Below are 16,237 nucleotides of genomic sequence, written 5' to 3' on the forward strand. Positions count from 1 at the left end.
GAGCTGGTGGGTGGAGCTGGGAACTAGAGAGGTTTAGATCTTGTAGGCTTCATGCACACAGCTATACAGGGTCTTTACAGTGTGCAGAGCCTGCGTAATGACATTCCCGGGACTGCTGCTGCCTACAGCTGACCATTGAGATGCATTATAAGAGGCAGTTGGACACAGCGACACACTTACATTTGGAGTATACGTCAGAGAGCACATGCAGGTACTTTACGCCAAAGTTTCTCAACTCCAGTCCTCAAGTACCCCCAACAGGTCATGTTTTCAGGCTTACCATTATTTTGCATCAGTTTCACTGCCTTAGTAATTACCACAGCCGTTTCAGCTGAGGGAAATCCTGAAAACATGACCTGTTGAGGGTACCTGAGGACTGGAGTTGAGAAACATTGCTTTACACAACCCTCTGCGCTCAACCCTGTACAGCTGCCACGACTAATGCATCGTAATGGACGGCTGTATGCGGCAGCAGTCCCGGTAATGTCATTATGCAGGCTCTGCATGCTGCAAAGGCCCCTGTAAGGCTGTGCGCATGAAGCCGAACAGATCCCATGGGAGGTAAAAGCGGCTGGTGGGTGGTTACAAGGTGTCAGCAAGTAACCAACATCGAAATATCCATCCCTATTATTCAAATTTAAGAAAAAAGTAAAATAAAGCCTTCTTATGTCCTAGAGCTTTGTGATTCACATTTCAGTATTCAAGTACTAATTTGTAACATTAAAAGAGACTCTGTCATTGGACCAAAAATTTCAACACAAAAACTTCTCATAAGCTTATAGTATATGCACATTTAACCTATTTTAAACAAGGTATTACCTGCAAAAGCCTCCCTTGTGTAGCCATCTAAAAGCCCTGAGGCTGCTGCTGGGCATTTCCATCTTGGGATGTCAGGAGCACCAGCAGACTCAGAGCTGTCACTCAAGTTGCCCTTCCTCCTGCATAAAAGGTTATGTAGGGAGGGGAGGGGGTGGAGGAGCTGTGCCAGCACAGAGATATAGACACTCTCAGAAGAGGAGGAGGCTATAACATAGTAGGCCAGGGATCCTCAAACTACGGCCCTCCAGCTGTTGCAGAGCTACACATCCCATGAGGCATTGTAAAACTCTGACATTCACAGACATGGCTAGGCATGATGGGAATTGTAGTTCTTGAACAACTGGAGGGCCATAGTTTGAAGACAAAGAAGAAGTCAAATTTTCTAGCAAGTTCAAAGGCGCATTATAAGTGATTAACAACATTTTTTGGAGAGAAAAAAACAATCATTTAGCTTGCCGACCGCTTCACGCAGATATACTGCAACAGAAGGGCTCGTACAGGCAGAATCACGTACCTGTATGTTCCCCCCCGTGCGCGCCTCCCGCGGCAAGCTCTGTGAGTCGGGTCGCGATTCCTGCGGACTCGATCGCCGCGTCGGAGGAGGAAGAACGGGGAGATGATAATGTAAACAAGCATCTCCCCATTCTGCCTAGTGACAGTGTCACTGATCTCTGCTCCCTGTCGTCGGAGCAGAGATCAGTGACGTGTCACACACAGCCATACCCCTCACAGTTAGAAACACGCCCCTAGGGCACACTTAACCCCTACACTGCCAACTAGTTGTTAACCCCTTCACTGCCAGTGTCATTTACACAGGAATCAGTGCATTTGTATAGCACTGATTGCTGTATAAATGACAATGGTCCCAAAAATGTGTCAAAAATGTCCGATGTGTCCGCCATAATGCCGCAGTCACAATAAAAATCGCTGGTCGCCACCATTTAAAAAAAAAAAATTATTAACAAAAATGCCATAAAACTATCCCCTATTTTGTAAACGCTATAACTTTTGCGCAAACCGATCAATAAACGCTTACTGCGATTTTTTTTACCAAGAATATGTAGAAGAATACGTATTGGCCTAAACTGAGGAAAAAAAATGTTTTTTTATATATTTTTGGGGGATATTATATAGCAAAAAGTAAAAAATAATGCGTTTTTTTCAAAATTGTCGTATTTTTTTTGTTTATAGCGCAAAAAATAAAAAACGCAGAGGTGATCAAACACCACCAAAAGAAAGCTCTATTTGTGGGAAAAAAGGATGTCAATTTTGTTTGGGAGCCACGTCGCACGACCGCGCAATTGTCAGTTAAAGCGACGCAGTGCCGAATCGCAAAAAGTGCTCTGGTCAGGAAGGGGGTAAATTCTTCCAGGGCCGAAGTGGTTAAAATAATTGATATGTTATTATTATACAGGATATATCTGTTCTTTTACCTGCAATTATCTTAAGCTGGTGACAGGGTCTCATTAAAGAAGCACTCTAGTAAGACCAATTCTTTTCTAACATGGTTCTATAATAATAACTATGCCAAACTCCAAAATAAAAATTTGAGCTATTCTGGTTCAAAATGTCTGATGGCCTTGTCTCTAATATTCACTTTGTATTGGAGACAATGTAAGCTTTATCTGTGTGTGGCTTTTCCTGCCGCATAAGGGTACTTTTACACTCGGACGGCGGGTTCGTTAGTGATAAAACTAGCGTTGATTTACCGTCGCTTTAGACTCTAGCGGCGCTTTTCGATCGCTAGTCAGGCGTAAATAGTGCCCACGCTTCCGAATCGCTTTTCAGGCACTTCGGAAGCACTGCCCATTCATTCCAATGGGCTGGGGCGGTGTGAGAGCGGTGTATCCACCACTCCCACACTGCCCCAAAGATACTGCTTGCAGGACCCTTTTTCCCGTTCCACAAGTGCACCGCCCTAGTGTGAAAGCACTCGGGCTTCCACACTGGGGAGGCATGAGAGGCAGTTTTCAGGCAATTTACGTGTACTATTTTTATCGCAAAACGCCTGAAAACTGCCTCAGAAATTAGTTTGAATGTAAAAAATGTGCCCAGATTTGCTTAAAAAAATTGTATTAGATTATTAAACAATTGAATCGGAATGCGTGGGCACCATTTTTGCCAAAACTCTGGCAACAGAGACGCATTTTATAGTTAACTGTTCCTAAAATTCTCACAATCGAGGCTGATAAAGTCCCACCTCTTCTTTGGCTTTTCTCTCTGCCTCTTCCTGTTTCTTCCTCTGCTCCTCCTCTTCCATCAACCTCTTCCTCTCCTCTCGTTTCCTCTTCAGCTCCTCAAGTTCTGCTGCAGATTGCTGCTGTTTCTGCTTCAGCTTCTCAAACTCCCCAGGGTCCGTCTCACCTTTACGACGGCGCAGGTCCTCAAATTTTTTACCTGCTTCCACCTTTGTTCCAGAGTCCGCCTCATCGCCACTCGGCTGTGCTTTCGCCCCACTTAAAGGAAACCACATAAATGGATTTGCTAAGTACATAACACACAATATATACATGTATTCATCATATCTAGCTATAAACAGTTCATCAGATTTGGAAGATGTACCTTTTGTTTTAACCTTTTAATAACCAGAGTTCAGACTAAATTTAGCAGTGGCAGCATGTATCAGTTAATTGGGCATTTAACTCTATTACTAATTTTCCAAACTGAATCATTTTTACATTTTGGGGGCACATAGGGATTTATTTTTTATTTTTTGTTACATTGTTTAATAAATACCCCGCTCTGTTTTTTTTTTTTTTATTAAAGGCTGACAAATTAACAAAAATGTGAATTTTTTTTTTACATTTTATATTTTTTGTTAAACCACTGTGCTGTCTTTTTTTAAACTTGTATTTATTTCTTTGTGCAAAGTGAGTGCACAAAGAAAGAAATACTATGCCAGCTAGAGCCAGAGAGGCTTATCTACGAACAAACCTCATGTGATTAACGTGTTAGGTCCCTTTCACACGATAGGCCTGCTAAGATCCGCCTGTCCTTTTTTCTGGCGGATCTGAGGGGGCCACTCATTGACTTCTATGGGCGGGTGGATATCAGAGGAGATGTGTCTGCTGACACCCGCCTGCCATCCGATCCAATAAGATCCGCTCAAAACAGACGGATGGCAATATGTTCGCCATATTGATTAATATGATCTGTCCAGCGGATCGGAGGGGATCGTACAAAAACAGACAGGCGGATCCATTTTCTTCCAATCTCTCCCATAGAGGACAGCGGAGCTCTGACAGGTCCATCCCTACACAGTGAGCAGAGACAGACCTGACATCCTCCGGCTCAGCAGTGATCAACGGAGAGATCTCCCGCTGGCAGAGTCTGTTGAGTGGATCCGCCCCGTGTGAAAGGAGCCTTACAGTTGTCACGGTTATTACATGATTGGGAACCATGCTGATGGTTTACTGATCGATAATTAAGATCAGAACTGTCAGAATGCTCCTACCTGTCAAAATAGGAAAGTAGTTTAACCACTTCAGCTCTGGTACTGCTACAGGCCTATTTATGTGGCAATACTTTTTTCACTACCTAAGATAAAAAGCAGCATACATTGTTTGCTGGGGATGAAATAAGTTTTTAAAGTGGTTCTAAAGCCTAAACAATTCTTACCTTAATGCATTCCTTACATTAACCACTTCAGCCCCGGAAAGGATTTACCCCCTTAATGACCAGGCCATTTTTTTTGTGATATGGCACTGCGTCGCTTTAACTGACAATTGAGCGGTTGTGCGACATTGTACCCAAACAAAATTCCTTTTTTTGCCACAAATAGAGCTTTCTTTTGGTGGTATTTGATCACCTCTGTGGTTTAAATTTTTTGCGCTATAAACAAAAAAAGACCATCAATTTTGAAATAGAAAACAAAATTGTTTACTTTCTGCTATAATACATATCCAAAAAAATATATAAAAAACGAATGTATTCATCAGTTTAGGCCAATATGTATTCTGCTACATATTGTTGGTAAAAAAAATCGCAATAAGCGTATATTGATTGGTTTGTGCAAAAGTTATAGCATCTACAATATAAGGGGATAGCTTTATGGACTTTTATTTTTTATTTTTTATGTTTTTACTGGTAATGGCGTTATTGACACTTTTTGAGGACCAGTGACATTATTAAAGTGATCAGTGCTAAAAAAAAATGCACTGATCAATGTATACATGACACTGGCAGGGAAGGGTTTCACACTAGGGGGCAATCAAGGGGTTATCTATGTTCCCTGGGTACTGTGTGGGGGGATGGGATCATTGGGACAACACAGAGATTGCTGTTTCTAATCACTAGGAACAGCAGATCTCAATGTTTTCCCCTGTCAGAATGAGGATCCACCTTGTTTACATAGTCAGATCCCGTTCTGCCTCTCTGTACCGCAATCGCAGATGGCCGGTGGACATCGAGCGGGCCCTACAAGTACGTCGCTTCGTGCAATAGAGCCGCCCTGCTGCAGTATATGTGCAGTGGGCGGTCTTAAAGTGGTTAAAGCAGGGGTCGTCAACCCCCGGGCCGCGGCCCACTGCCAGGCGATGGTCCTTCTGCAGCCGGGCAGCAGGTGGCCGGCCGGCAAGAGATACCTGGGCGGCTGATATGAGAGCGCTGGGTGGATGGAAGAAGCGAACGGGTGGGCAAGCAGAGATGATATGATCTCTCTCCACCCCCCGCATCACCGCTCTTCCGCCCTCACAGCCAGCGTTCTATCTCAGTGTCGGAGGTGCGGCGGGGAGCAGAGAAATGACATCATCTCTCACTGCCCGCCCCGCATCACCGCTCTCCTGTGGCTTCTCACTGTGAGAAAACTGGAATTCCTTGGTCAGCGACGCAGATTCCCCCCCCGACAGCTAATCAGGAATGGCCGAGGGCAGAGCCAGACAGTGACAGCCGAATGAGTCTCAGACCCTCCCTCTGCCAGGTGAGACTGGCTGCAGCATGATGAGGGAGACACCCTGCTACAGAGAGGCGATCCCACAGAGATGTGATGTCATCAGTGACAGGTGAGCTATGTGTGGGAGTACAGGTGGGGTGTGCTGGAACTTGTAGTTCACCCCCTCAGCTGTCTGCCTCACATACCACAAGGGGCGCTCCACTCACTCTGCATTTGATGACAGGCAGCGTGGCAAGTGACAATCCACATCTTGTGGCAGGTGACAGTGGCAAGTGACATGCTCAGGGCTCCCACTGATTCTGCATTATGGTGAGTTGAACTATTTCATTTATTTCTACAATGTAATTATAGAAATAATGCGCTTCAATCACCCTGACACCATATCAAGCATGGTGCCATGATGATTGAAGTGCCAACACCAGGCATTGCCCACGAAAAATCTTTTACCCCACGTGACCGCCCACGTCCTTGGCACAATTTTTTTCCACGCAGCCGGTCCCCGGTGCCAAAAAGGTTGGGGACCACTGGGTTAAAGTAAAAAACTTGCCTGAGCCCTCATTTGATCCATTGCTGTGCATGTCTCCATGGATGCAGCAGTGGGGCTCGGGAGGGAGCACGCACAAGTGCCCCTATGGGAAGCGCTTTCTCGTGGGGGCACTGGACAGAGAGGAGGTGCCAGGAGCACCGGCGGGGGACCCGAGGAGTTTTGGGGCCACTCTGTGCAATTCCGTTGCATAGCGCAGGTAAGTATGGAGATGTTTGTTATATTTATTTTTTATTACCTTTAAAATCTCTTTAAGTTATATGTAATCTCTACACAGAAAGACATAAAAAGCATACATGTTATCTTATAATTTGTCCCATTGGCCCACTTTCCTCCAAGACACAGGGCTGATACCCCAAGGAATTTAGTATGATACATGAGTGATGGAGTGGAGGAGAAGTGTTAACCCTGTAAGGGCATTCAGTGCTGCAGATTCCTTGGTGTATCAGCTCCGTATCTTGGAGGAGAAAAGTGATGAGGGAGCTGTCAAACAATGGGTGTCTCAAGCACTTAGGACATCCTGTAATTGAGGGGTCCTAATGTCCAGGTGAGTGGATATCCATCATCAGAGGTGGAACAGTTGGCATGGTGTATGACACAATATGAGTGTGTATACACAAGGCATCTGCACATGTCCCGTTTGGAAGAGCACTAAACACACTTTATTTGTTTAAAGCGGATGTTTTCATTAGATGGAATTTATATATGAACACTCAACTTTTTGGATTTTATACACAGTTTTCACTGTGGGTTTGTTCATAGCTGCACTGTTTTTTTGCTGCATGATTATATCTATCTATCTATCTATCTATCTATCTATCTATCTATCTATATATACGTATATAGATATATATCTATATATGTAGATAGCTATCTATCTATCTATCTATCTATCTATCTATCTATCTATATAGATGGATAGATAGATAGATAGATAGATAGATAGATAGATAGATAGATAGATAGATAGATAGATAGATAGATAGATAGATAGATAGATAGATAGATAGATAGATAGATAGATAGATAGATAGATAGATAGATAGATAGATACAGTGGGGACGGAAAGTATTCAGACCCCCTTAAATTTTTCACTCTTTGTTATATTGCAGCCATTTGCTAAATTCATTTAAGTTCATTTTTTTTCCTCATTAATGTACACACAGCACCCCATATTAACAGAAAAACACAGAATTGTTGACATTTTTGCAGATTTATTAAAAAAGAAAAACTGAAATATCATATGGTCCTAAGTATTCAGACCCTTTGCTCAATATTTAGTAGAAGCACCCTTTTGATCTAATACAGCCATGAGTCTTTTTGGGAAAGATGCAACAAGTTTTTCACACCAGTTCTGTCAGGTTGGATGGTAAACGTTGGTGGACAGCCATTTTTAGGTCTCTTTAGAGATTCTCAATTGGGTTTAAGTCAGGGCTCTGCCTGGGCCATTCAAGAACAGTCACAGAGTTGTTGTGAAGCCACTCCTTCGTTATTTTAGCTGTGTGCTTAGGGTCATTGTCTTGTTGGAAGGTAAACCTTCGGCCAAGTCTGAGGTCCTGAGCACTCTGGAGAAGGTTTTAGTCCAGGATATCCCTGTATTTGACCGCATTCATCTTTCCCTCGATTGCAACCAGTCGTCCTGTCCCTGCAGCTGAAAAACACCCCCACAGCATGATGCTGCCACCACCATGCTTCACTGTTGGGACTGTATTGGACAGGTGATGAGCATTGCCTGGTTTTCTCCACACATACCGCTTAGAATTAAGGCCAAAAAGTTCTATCTATCAGACCAAAGAATCTTATTTCTCACCATCTTGGAGTCCTGGTGTTTTTAGCAAACTCCATGCAGGCTTTCATGTGTCTTGCACTGAGGAGAGGCTTCCGTCGGGCCACTCTGCCATAAAGCCCCGACTGGTGGAGGGCTGCAGTGATGGTTGACTTTCTACAACTTTCTCCCATCTCCCGACTGCATCTCTGGAGCTCAGCCACAGTGATCTTTGGGTTATTTACCTCTCTCACAAGGCTCTTCTCCCCCGATAGCTCAGTTTGGCCGGACGGCCAGCTCTAGGAAGGGTTCTGGTCGTCCCAAACGTCTTCCATATAAGGATTATGGAGGCCACTGTGCTCTTAGGAACCTTAAGTGCAGCAGAAATTTTTTTGTAACCTTGGCCAGATCTGTGCCTTGCCACAATTCTGTCTCTGAGCTCTTCAGTATAATCAAACACAGCTGGACTCAAATAAAGGTGTAGAACCATCTCAAGGATGATCAGAAGAAATGGACAGCACCTGAGTTAAATATATGAGTGTCACAGCAAAGGGTCTGAATACTTAGGGCCATGTGATATTTCAGTTTTTCTTTTTTAATAAATCTGCAAAAATGTCAACAATTCTGTGTTTTTCTGTCAATATGGGGTGCTGTGTGTACATTAATGAGGAAAAAAAATGAACTTAAATGGTTTTAGCAAATGGCTGTAATATAACAAAGAGTGAAAAATTTAAGGGGGTCTGAATACTTTCCGTCCCCACTGTATATATATGTATATATATATATATATATATATATATATATATATATATATATATATATATATATATATATATATATTTATATACACACACACAGTTGTGCTCATAAGTTTACATACTCTGCAGAATTTATGATTTCTTGGCCATTTTTCAGAGAATATAAATGATAACACAAAAACTTTTCTTTCACTCATAGTTAGTGTTTGGCTGAAGTCATTTATTATCAATCAACTGTGTTTACTTTTTTAAATCATAATGACAACAGAAACTACCCAAATGACCTTGATCAAAAGTTTACATACCCCAGTTCTTAATACCGTGTATTACCCCCTTTAACATCAATGACAGCTTGAAGTCTTTTGTGGTATTTGTGGATGAGGCTCTTTATCTTCTCAGATGGTAAAGCTGCCCATTCCTCTTTGGAAAAAAAGCCTCCAGTTCCTGTAAATTCTTGGGCTATCTTGCATGAACTGCACATTTGAGATCTCCCCAGAGTTGGCTCAATGATATTGAGGTCAGGAGACTGAGATGGCCACTCCAGAACCTTCACTTTATTCTGCTGTAGCCAATGACAGGTCGACTTGGCCTTGTGTTTTGGATCGTTGTCATGTTGGAATGTCCAAGTACGTCCCATGCGCAGCTTCCTGGCTGATGAATGCAAATGTTCCTCCAGTATTTTTGATAACATACTGCATTCATCTTGCCAACAATTTTGACCAAATTTCCTGTGCCTTTTTAGCTAATACATCCCCAAAACATCAGCGATCCACCTCCATGTTTGACAGTAGGAATGGTGTACCTTTCATCATAGGCCTTGTTGACTCCTCTCCAAATGTAGCGTTTATGGTTGTGGCCGAAAAGCGAAATTTTGGTCTCATCACTCCAAATGACTTTGTGCCAGAAGGTTTGAGGCTTGTCTCTGTGCTGTTTGGAGTATTGTAAGCAGGATACTTTGTGGCATTTGCATAGTAATGGCTTTCTTCTGGCGACTCGACCATGCAGCCCATCGTTCTTCAAGTGCCTCCTTATTGTGTATCTTGAAACAGCCACATCACATGTTTTCAGAGAGTCCTGTATTCCATCTGAAGTTGCTTGTGGGTTTTTCTTTGCATTCCGAAACAATTTTCCTGGCAGTTGTGGCTGAAATTTTAGTTGCTCTACCTGACCGTGGTTTGGTTTTAACCGAATCCCTCATTTTCCACTTCTTGATTAGAGTTTGAACACTGCTGATTGGCATTCTCAATTCCTTGGATATCTTTTTATATCTCTTTCCTGTTTTATACAGTTCAACTACCTTTTCCCGCAGATCCTTTGACAATTCTTTTGCTTTCCCCCATGACTCAGAATCCAGAAACGTCAGTGCAGCACTGGATGAAAGATGCAAGGATCTATCAGAAGTCCAGAAACTCATTGACCTTTTATACACACATACCAATTACAAGCAAACTGATCACAGGTGAGGATGGTTACCTTTAATAGCCATTCAAACCCATTTGTGTCAACTTGTGTGCATGTTATCAGGCCAAAATCACCAGGGTATGTAAACTTTTGATCAGGGTCATTTGGGTAGTTTGTGTTGTCATTATGATTAGAAAAAGAGTAAACACAGTTGATTGATAATAAATGGCTTCAGCCAAACACTAACCATGAGTGAAAAAAAAAGTTTTTGTGTTATCATTCACATTCTTTGAAAAATGGCCAAGAAATCATAAATTCTGCCAGGGTATATGAATGATCATTTTCATATATGGATTTTACTATTCTTTAATCATTTAATTAATGTATGTGAATTTGTATATTTATTTCAAAGTTTTTTGGGGGTTTATTTATTGAATGGTATACGCTGTAATTAGGTTTAGGTGGTAGCGCTGCACTTGTATTGGAAAGCTACTGACAGTGAAAATCAAAGTAGCACAGTGATGAGTTCATCTTTCTGTCACTCTGCTTTCTCCTTCTATCAGCATGCTTTTGTCACATGAACTGATTGGCTCCTTATGCTGTTTCTTCCTCTCTGACTCTCAGCTCTGCTGTATAGGTTATTGCAAGAGGCTGATGCCAGGTCAAATCCAGGCACTTCCACTGTTTGGATTAAAACTAGTACATTTATTCATGTATGCATGATTACAAAAATTTATTAATGTATGTATTTTATGTCTGCCTAGATATCAGCTTAAACAACGGTTTGTGATCCATAATAACAATTGAATTTTAGATAAATACAAAGTGGATAGAAAACACAGTAGGAAACTATAATGTAAGCTGGAACGCAATGTAGGAATTTTCTAGCCTGAGAATAAATAGGCTCTTGAAGTTTGCTGGAACTGCTCTGTGAACTCAAAGGGCAAAATAGCCAAAGTAAGCTTCTTTCCCAAGCCACTCACAGGTCAAAGATGACAAGTTTACTCCAATCGCTTCACATTTACAAATATGACGTGTCAACCAGCAGCTGTGGAATCTGGTTATAATTGCAGAAAAATCTAAATATAGCTGGGGGGGGGGCACTAACTTTGATGGTCAGACATCAAATGTACATGCAAGGCTTTAGAGAGGCAAGCAATAATAAAAATGTCAAAAAAGCAATAATTAATTTATCCTCTTTGTAATGTAACCCTACACAGAACCATATACAAAAAATATGAAATCATTTTTTTCTTCGTATTTTATACCTGCAGAGATATCTTTACATTCATATATAAAAAATGTAATACATTTTGAAATCATATACAGTAAAGCCCTGGTTTGAGAACGTTTTGCAAGACAAGCAAAATTTTTAAATAAATTTTGACTTGATAAACAAGTGATGTCTTGTCATTTGTTTATCAAGCGTCATGTCACAACTGAGTATAAAAGAAGAGAGGCGCCTCTAAGTGTAGCAATATGGTTACATTTAATGAAGGTACAACATTTAGCAACTCATATGGTTGATGATTAAAAGAAGGACATCTAAGTATGCAGGCATTCGGGGGAAAAGCTGTCCTCACATTGGTGAGAGCGGGCGGTGCGAGGGATGATCTATGTGGACAACTTTACCCCGGACGCCTGCATACTTAGATGTCCTTCTTTTAATCATCAACCATGTGACTTGCTAAATGTTGTACCTTCATTAAATGTAACCATATTTCTACACTTAGAGGCTCTCTTTTCTTCTGTAGCTCCTGCTGGATTTTGCTTCTAATCCCTTTGTGGAGGCTGCCATTTGTGGATGGACATTTTATGGTTTATGGTTACACAACCTATCACATTGCTGTAATCTTTTTATATGGACTATAAACTGAAAGGTCTATGAATAAATGGTTGTGGAACGAATCATCTGAGTTTCCATTATTTCTTATGGGGAAATTCGCTTTGGACAAGTGCTTTGGATTAAAGCATGTTTACGGAACTAATTATGCTCGCAATCCAAGGTTTTACTGTACACCGTGTTTGTATTTCTTTTGTATAATCTTTAATAAAAAGGTAATTATAAAAAAAAAGTTAAAAATTTAAATTTTTTAAATATTAAATGACCTATCCTCCAAAAAGTGGCATATAAGTAATAGGTAGAGCCAGCAGTGCACAGGTCATGCAGTAGGCCACATCATCATCATATCAATAATAATAATAATATTAAAATGTATTTATTTCCCTACCCTGACTAGAATTATTTTTTTAAACTATTAACAAATATTGTTTTAGGTAAGCATGCACTTTACCCTGTAATGTAAAACATTTAGGAAAAAAAAGGTTAACATTTTAGGAAAAGGGTTGATAGCTGACGGACAAGGTTTATTACCCAAATTTGTCCAAATGTTTGAGCTTCTGCGGTGTAACGTCATGTAAACTTTCTCCATTCTGGGCTTTGCTTTCCGGAAATCCTTTCTTTCGCTCCCAGCTGGCTTTTAACTCTTCCTTCCCACCTCTCCCTTTCTCATCTTTAACCTAAAAAGCGGAAGGTAAACAATAAAAAAAAAATGAGTACATTTGTTTTAGCTGTAGATCCCTTTAAAGGGTATATGTACTTTTCAGCCAAAATCCAAGGCTATTGCCACCAGGAATAATTAGAGGGGTACATGTCCCCAGTTGGTACACAGACAGCAATGAAATGACCTTTCCCCCACTCTATTCCATACACTTTAAAAGTTAGCATGGATTAAGAGTTAATTGGGTTAATTTTATGTATTAGGTTGGGAATTTTAAAGTTGACTTTTCAAGGTTGGGTTAACACTAAACGTTATGAATAACGTAATAATGAAGTTTCTTTTGATGGATAGATGTAAGTGTTGGAAGTAAGTTAAGGGCTTGTTTAATCATAAATCCTGGTACTAGGAGTCCGGCTATTGTGGTTTTTAGCACAGAGCTGATGAAGCAAAGTTGTTCTCCGAAACGTGTTGTGTAAATGGTTATTCACTTAGGCTGGCCATACATTATACAATTTTATTGTTCAATTTCCTTTCGATTTACCTTTAACTATGTAGTGCAAGAGCCTGCCTGACTGCATATAAATTAAAAGTGTTTAACTGCTTGCCGACCACCCGCTGATGATTGACAATGGCATAATGGCACTCCTGTGCAAAATGCTGTAGCTGTACAGCGGGCGCTTTAAGGAGTATAGGGCCTGCGGCGCACACACGCGCCCGCAGCGTGACGTAGGAGCTCGGGGCCGCCGGCTACTCGCGATTGCTCCTGAGAAGGAGACAACGAAGATCTCTCAATGTAAACAGACAGATCTCCCTTCTGTCAGGGGTGTGGAGAGCGATCTGTTGTTCCTAATGCTTAGGAACAACGATCGCTCTCCTCACTCAGGCAGTCCCATCCCCCCTAAAGTTAGAATCACTCCCTAGGTAACACAATTAACCCCTTGATTGCCCCCTAGTGTTAACCCCTTCCTTGCTAATGACATTTATACAGTAATCAGTGGCTATTTATAGCACTGATCACTGTATGAATGTCAATGGTCCAAAAACAGTGTTAAAAGTGTCCGATCTGTCTGCCTTAATGTCGCAGTCCTGATAAAAATCGCAGATCGTTGCCATTACTAGTAAAAAAAAATAATAATAAAAATGGCATAAGTCTATCCCCTATTTTGTAGACGCTATAACTTTTGCGCAAACCAATCATTATACGCTTATTGCGATTTTTTTTTAACCAAAAATATGTAAAAGAATACATATTGGCCTAAACTGAGGAAAAAAAATGTGTTTATTTTTTTTTTAATTTGGGGATATTTATTATAGAAAAAGTAAAAAATATAGCTTTTTTTTTCAAAATAATCTGTCTTTTTTTGTTTATAGTGTAAAAAAAAAAAAAAACGCAGAGGTGATCAAATACTACCAAAAGAAAGCTCTATTTGTGGGAAAAAAAGGACGTCAATTTTGTTTGGGTACAGCGTCGCCGACGGCGCAATTGTCAGTAAAGCGACACAGTGCGTATCACAAAAAATGGCCTGGTCTGGAAGTGGGCAAATCCTTCCGGAGCTGAAGTGGTTAAGTTTGGCCTCATTTTATATGGTTTTGAGTACATCTAAAGGAAAATAGTATAATGTATGGCCAGCCTAAGTGCAAGTTTTCGATCCTGCCGACTGCCTCCTTGGTTGTATTATATTTCCTTAGATAAGAATTATGTAATAATTTACATCTAACAATATAAGTTTTTTTAGCTTTGAAAATCAAATCTCCCAGAAGAATTATTGTGTGTTTTTATTTAGTCTATTGTTTTGGTGATACTGATAATGACTTTTGGTTTGATACTTACTATTAACACAGGCACCATGTGTATCATTTTCTGTGCTTCTAATAAAAATGTAATACAGTAGATTAGGTTTAAGGCCAGATTACAGAACCCACTACTAGCTAGACCTAACCTACTAACCTAATAGATTACTATCACATAATTAGAAGGATTAATTTGTTACTGTGTTACAGAAGTTAAAAAAATCAAGCATAACTACTGCAAGTAAGCCAGCATACAGTATAGTCACAGTACACTGTAGAATAGGGATGAGTTTTGACTTCGAGTCGAACTCATGTTCGACTCGAACACGGGCTGTTTGCAAGTTCACCGAACAGCGAACAATTTGGGGTGCTGCAAAACACCCATTAAAAGTCTATGGCAAAAAATTTGTTCGAACACGCGAACACCGTTAAAGTCTATGGGACACGAACATGAATAATCAAAAGTGCTAATTTTAAAGGCTTATATGCAAATTATTGTCATAAAAAGTGTTTTTGGGACCTGGGTCCTGCCCCAGGGGACATGTATCAATGTAAAAAAAAGTTTTAAAAACGGACGTTTTTTCGGGAGCAGTGATTTTAATAATCCTTAAAGTGAAACAATAAAAGTGTAATATCCCTTTAAATTTCGTACCTGGGGGGTGTCTATAGTATGCCTGTAAAGGGGCGCATGTTTCCCGTGTTTAGAACAGTCTGACAGCAAAATGACATTTCAAAGGAAAAAAGTCATTTAAACTACTCGCGGCTATTAATGAATTGGTGGTCCGACAATACACATAAAAGTTAATTGATAAAAATGGCATGGGAATTCCCCACAGGGGAACCCCGAACCAAAATTAGAAAAAAAATGACGTGGGGGGTCCCCCTAAATTCCATACCAGGCCCTTCAGGTCTGGTATGGATATTAAGGGGAACCCCGCGCCAAAAAAAAAAAAAAAAAAACGGCGTGGGGTCCCCCAAAAAATCCATACCAGACCCTTATCCGAGCACGCAACCTGGCAGGCCGCAGGAAAAGAGGGGGGGATGAGAGAGTGCCCCCCCTCCTGAACCATACCATGCCACATGCCCTCAACATTGCTAGGGTGCTTTGGGGTAGCCCCCCAAAACACCTTGTCCCCATGTTGATGAGGACAAGGGCCTCATCCCCACAACCCTGGCCAGTGGTTGTGGGGGTCTGAGGGCGGGGGGTTATCGGAATCTGGAAGCCCCCTTTAACAAGGGGACCCCCAGATCCCAGCCCTCCCCCTGTGTGAAATGGTAAGGGGTACCCCTACCATTTCACTAAAAAACTGTCAAAAATGTTAAAAATGACAAGAGACAGTTTTTGACAATTCCTTTATTTAAATGCTTCTTCTTTCTTCTTTTTTCTATCTTCCTTCGGTTTCTTCCTCCATCTTCTTCTTCTTCTGGTTCTTCCTCCGGTGTTCTCGTCCAGCATCTTCCTCAGCGGCGTCGGCGTCTTCTTCCCTTCTTCTCCTCGGGCCGCTCCGCATCCATGATGGCATGGAGGGAGGCTCTCGCTCTTCTCTTCATCTTCTTCTCTTCATCTTCTCTTCATCTTCTTCTCTTTATCTTCTTGTCTTTCATCTTCTTTTCGGGCCACTCTGCATCCATGATGGCATGGAGAGAGGCTCCCGCTGTGTGACGCTTCTCCTCTTCTGGCGGTTCTTAAATAATGGGGGGCGGGGCCAAGGGGGGGAGGACCGGGATCTGGGAGTCCCCTTTGTTAAAGGGGGCTTCCAGATTCCG

At 41.4% G+C, this 16,237-nt stretch overlaps 1 protein-coding gene across 6 annotated transcripts in view; it reads right to left on the bottom strand.

The window, feature by feature from the left end:
* The window catches only part of CALD1 (caldesmon 1), a 266,015-nt gene that overhangs the window by 43,899 nt on the left and 205,879 nt on the right, over positions 1-16,237 (bottom strand). For all 6 annotated transcript variants that reach the window (XM_073621277.1, XM_073621276.1, XM_073621272.1 and 3 more), the window contains 2 exons: positions 12,553-12,698; positions 3,020-3,275 (listed from right to left, as the gene is read on the bottom strand). In XM_073621277.1, coding sequence (XP_073477378.1) covers positions 3,020-3,275; positions 12,553-12,698 — 402 coding nt within the window. The remainder of the gene's footprint in view (positions 1-3,019; positions 3,276-12,552; positions 12,699-16,237) is intronic.

This window comes from Aquarana catesbeiana, linkage group LG03 (genome assembly GCF_042186555.1).
Source record: "Aquarana catesbeiana isolate 2022-GZ linkage group LG03, ASM4218655v1, whole genome shotgun sequence".
Taxonomy (NCBI): domain Eukaryota; kingdom Metazoa; phylum Chordata; class Amphibia; order Anura; family Ranidae; genus Aquarana; species Aquarana catesbeiana.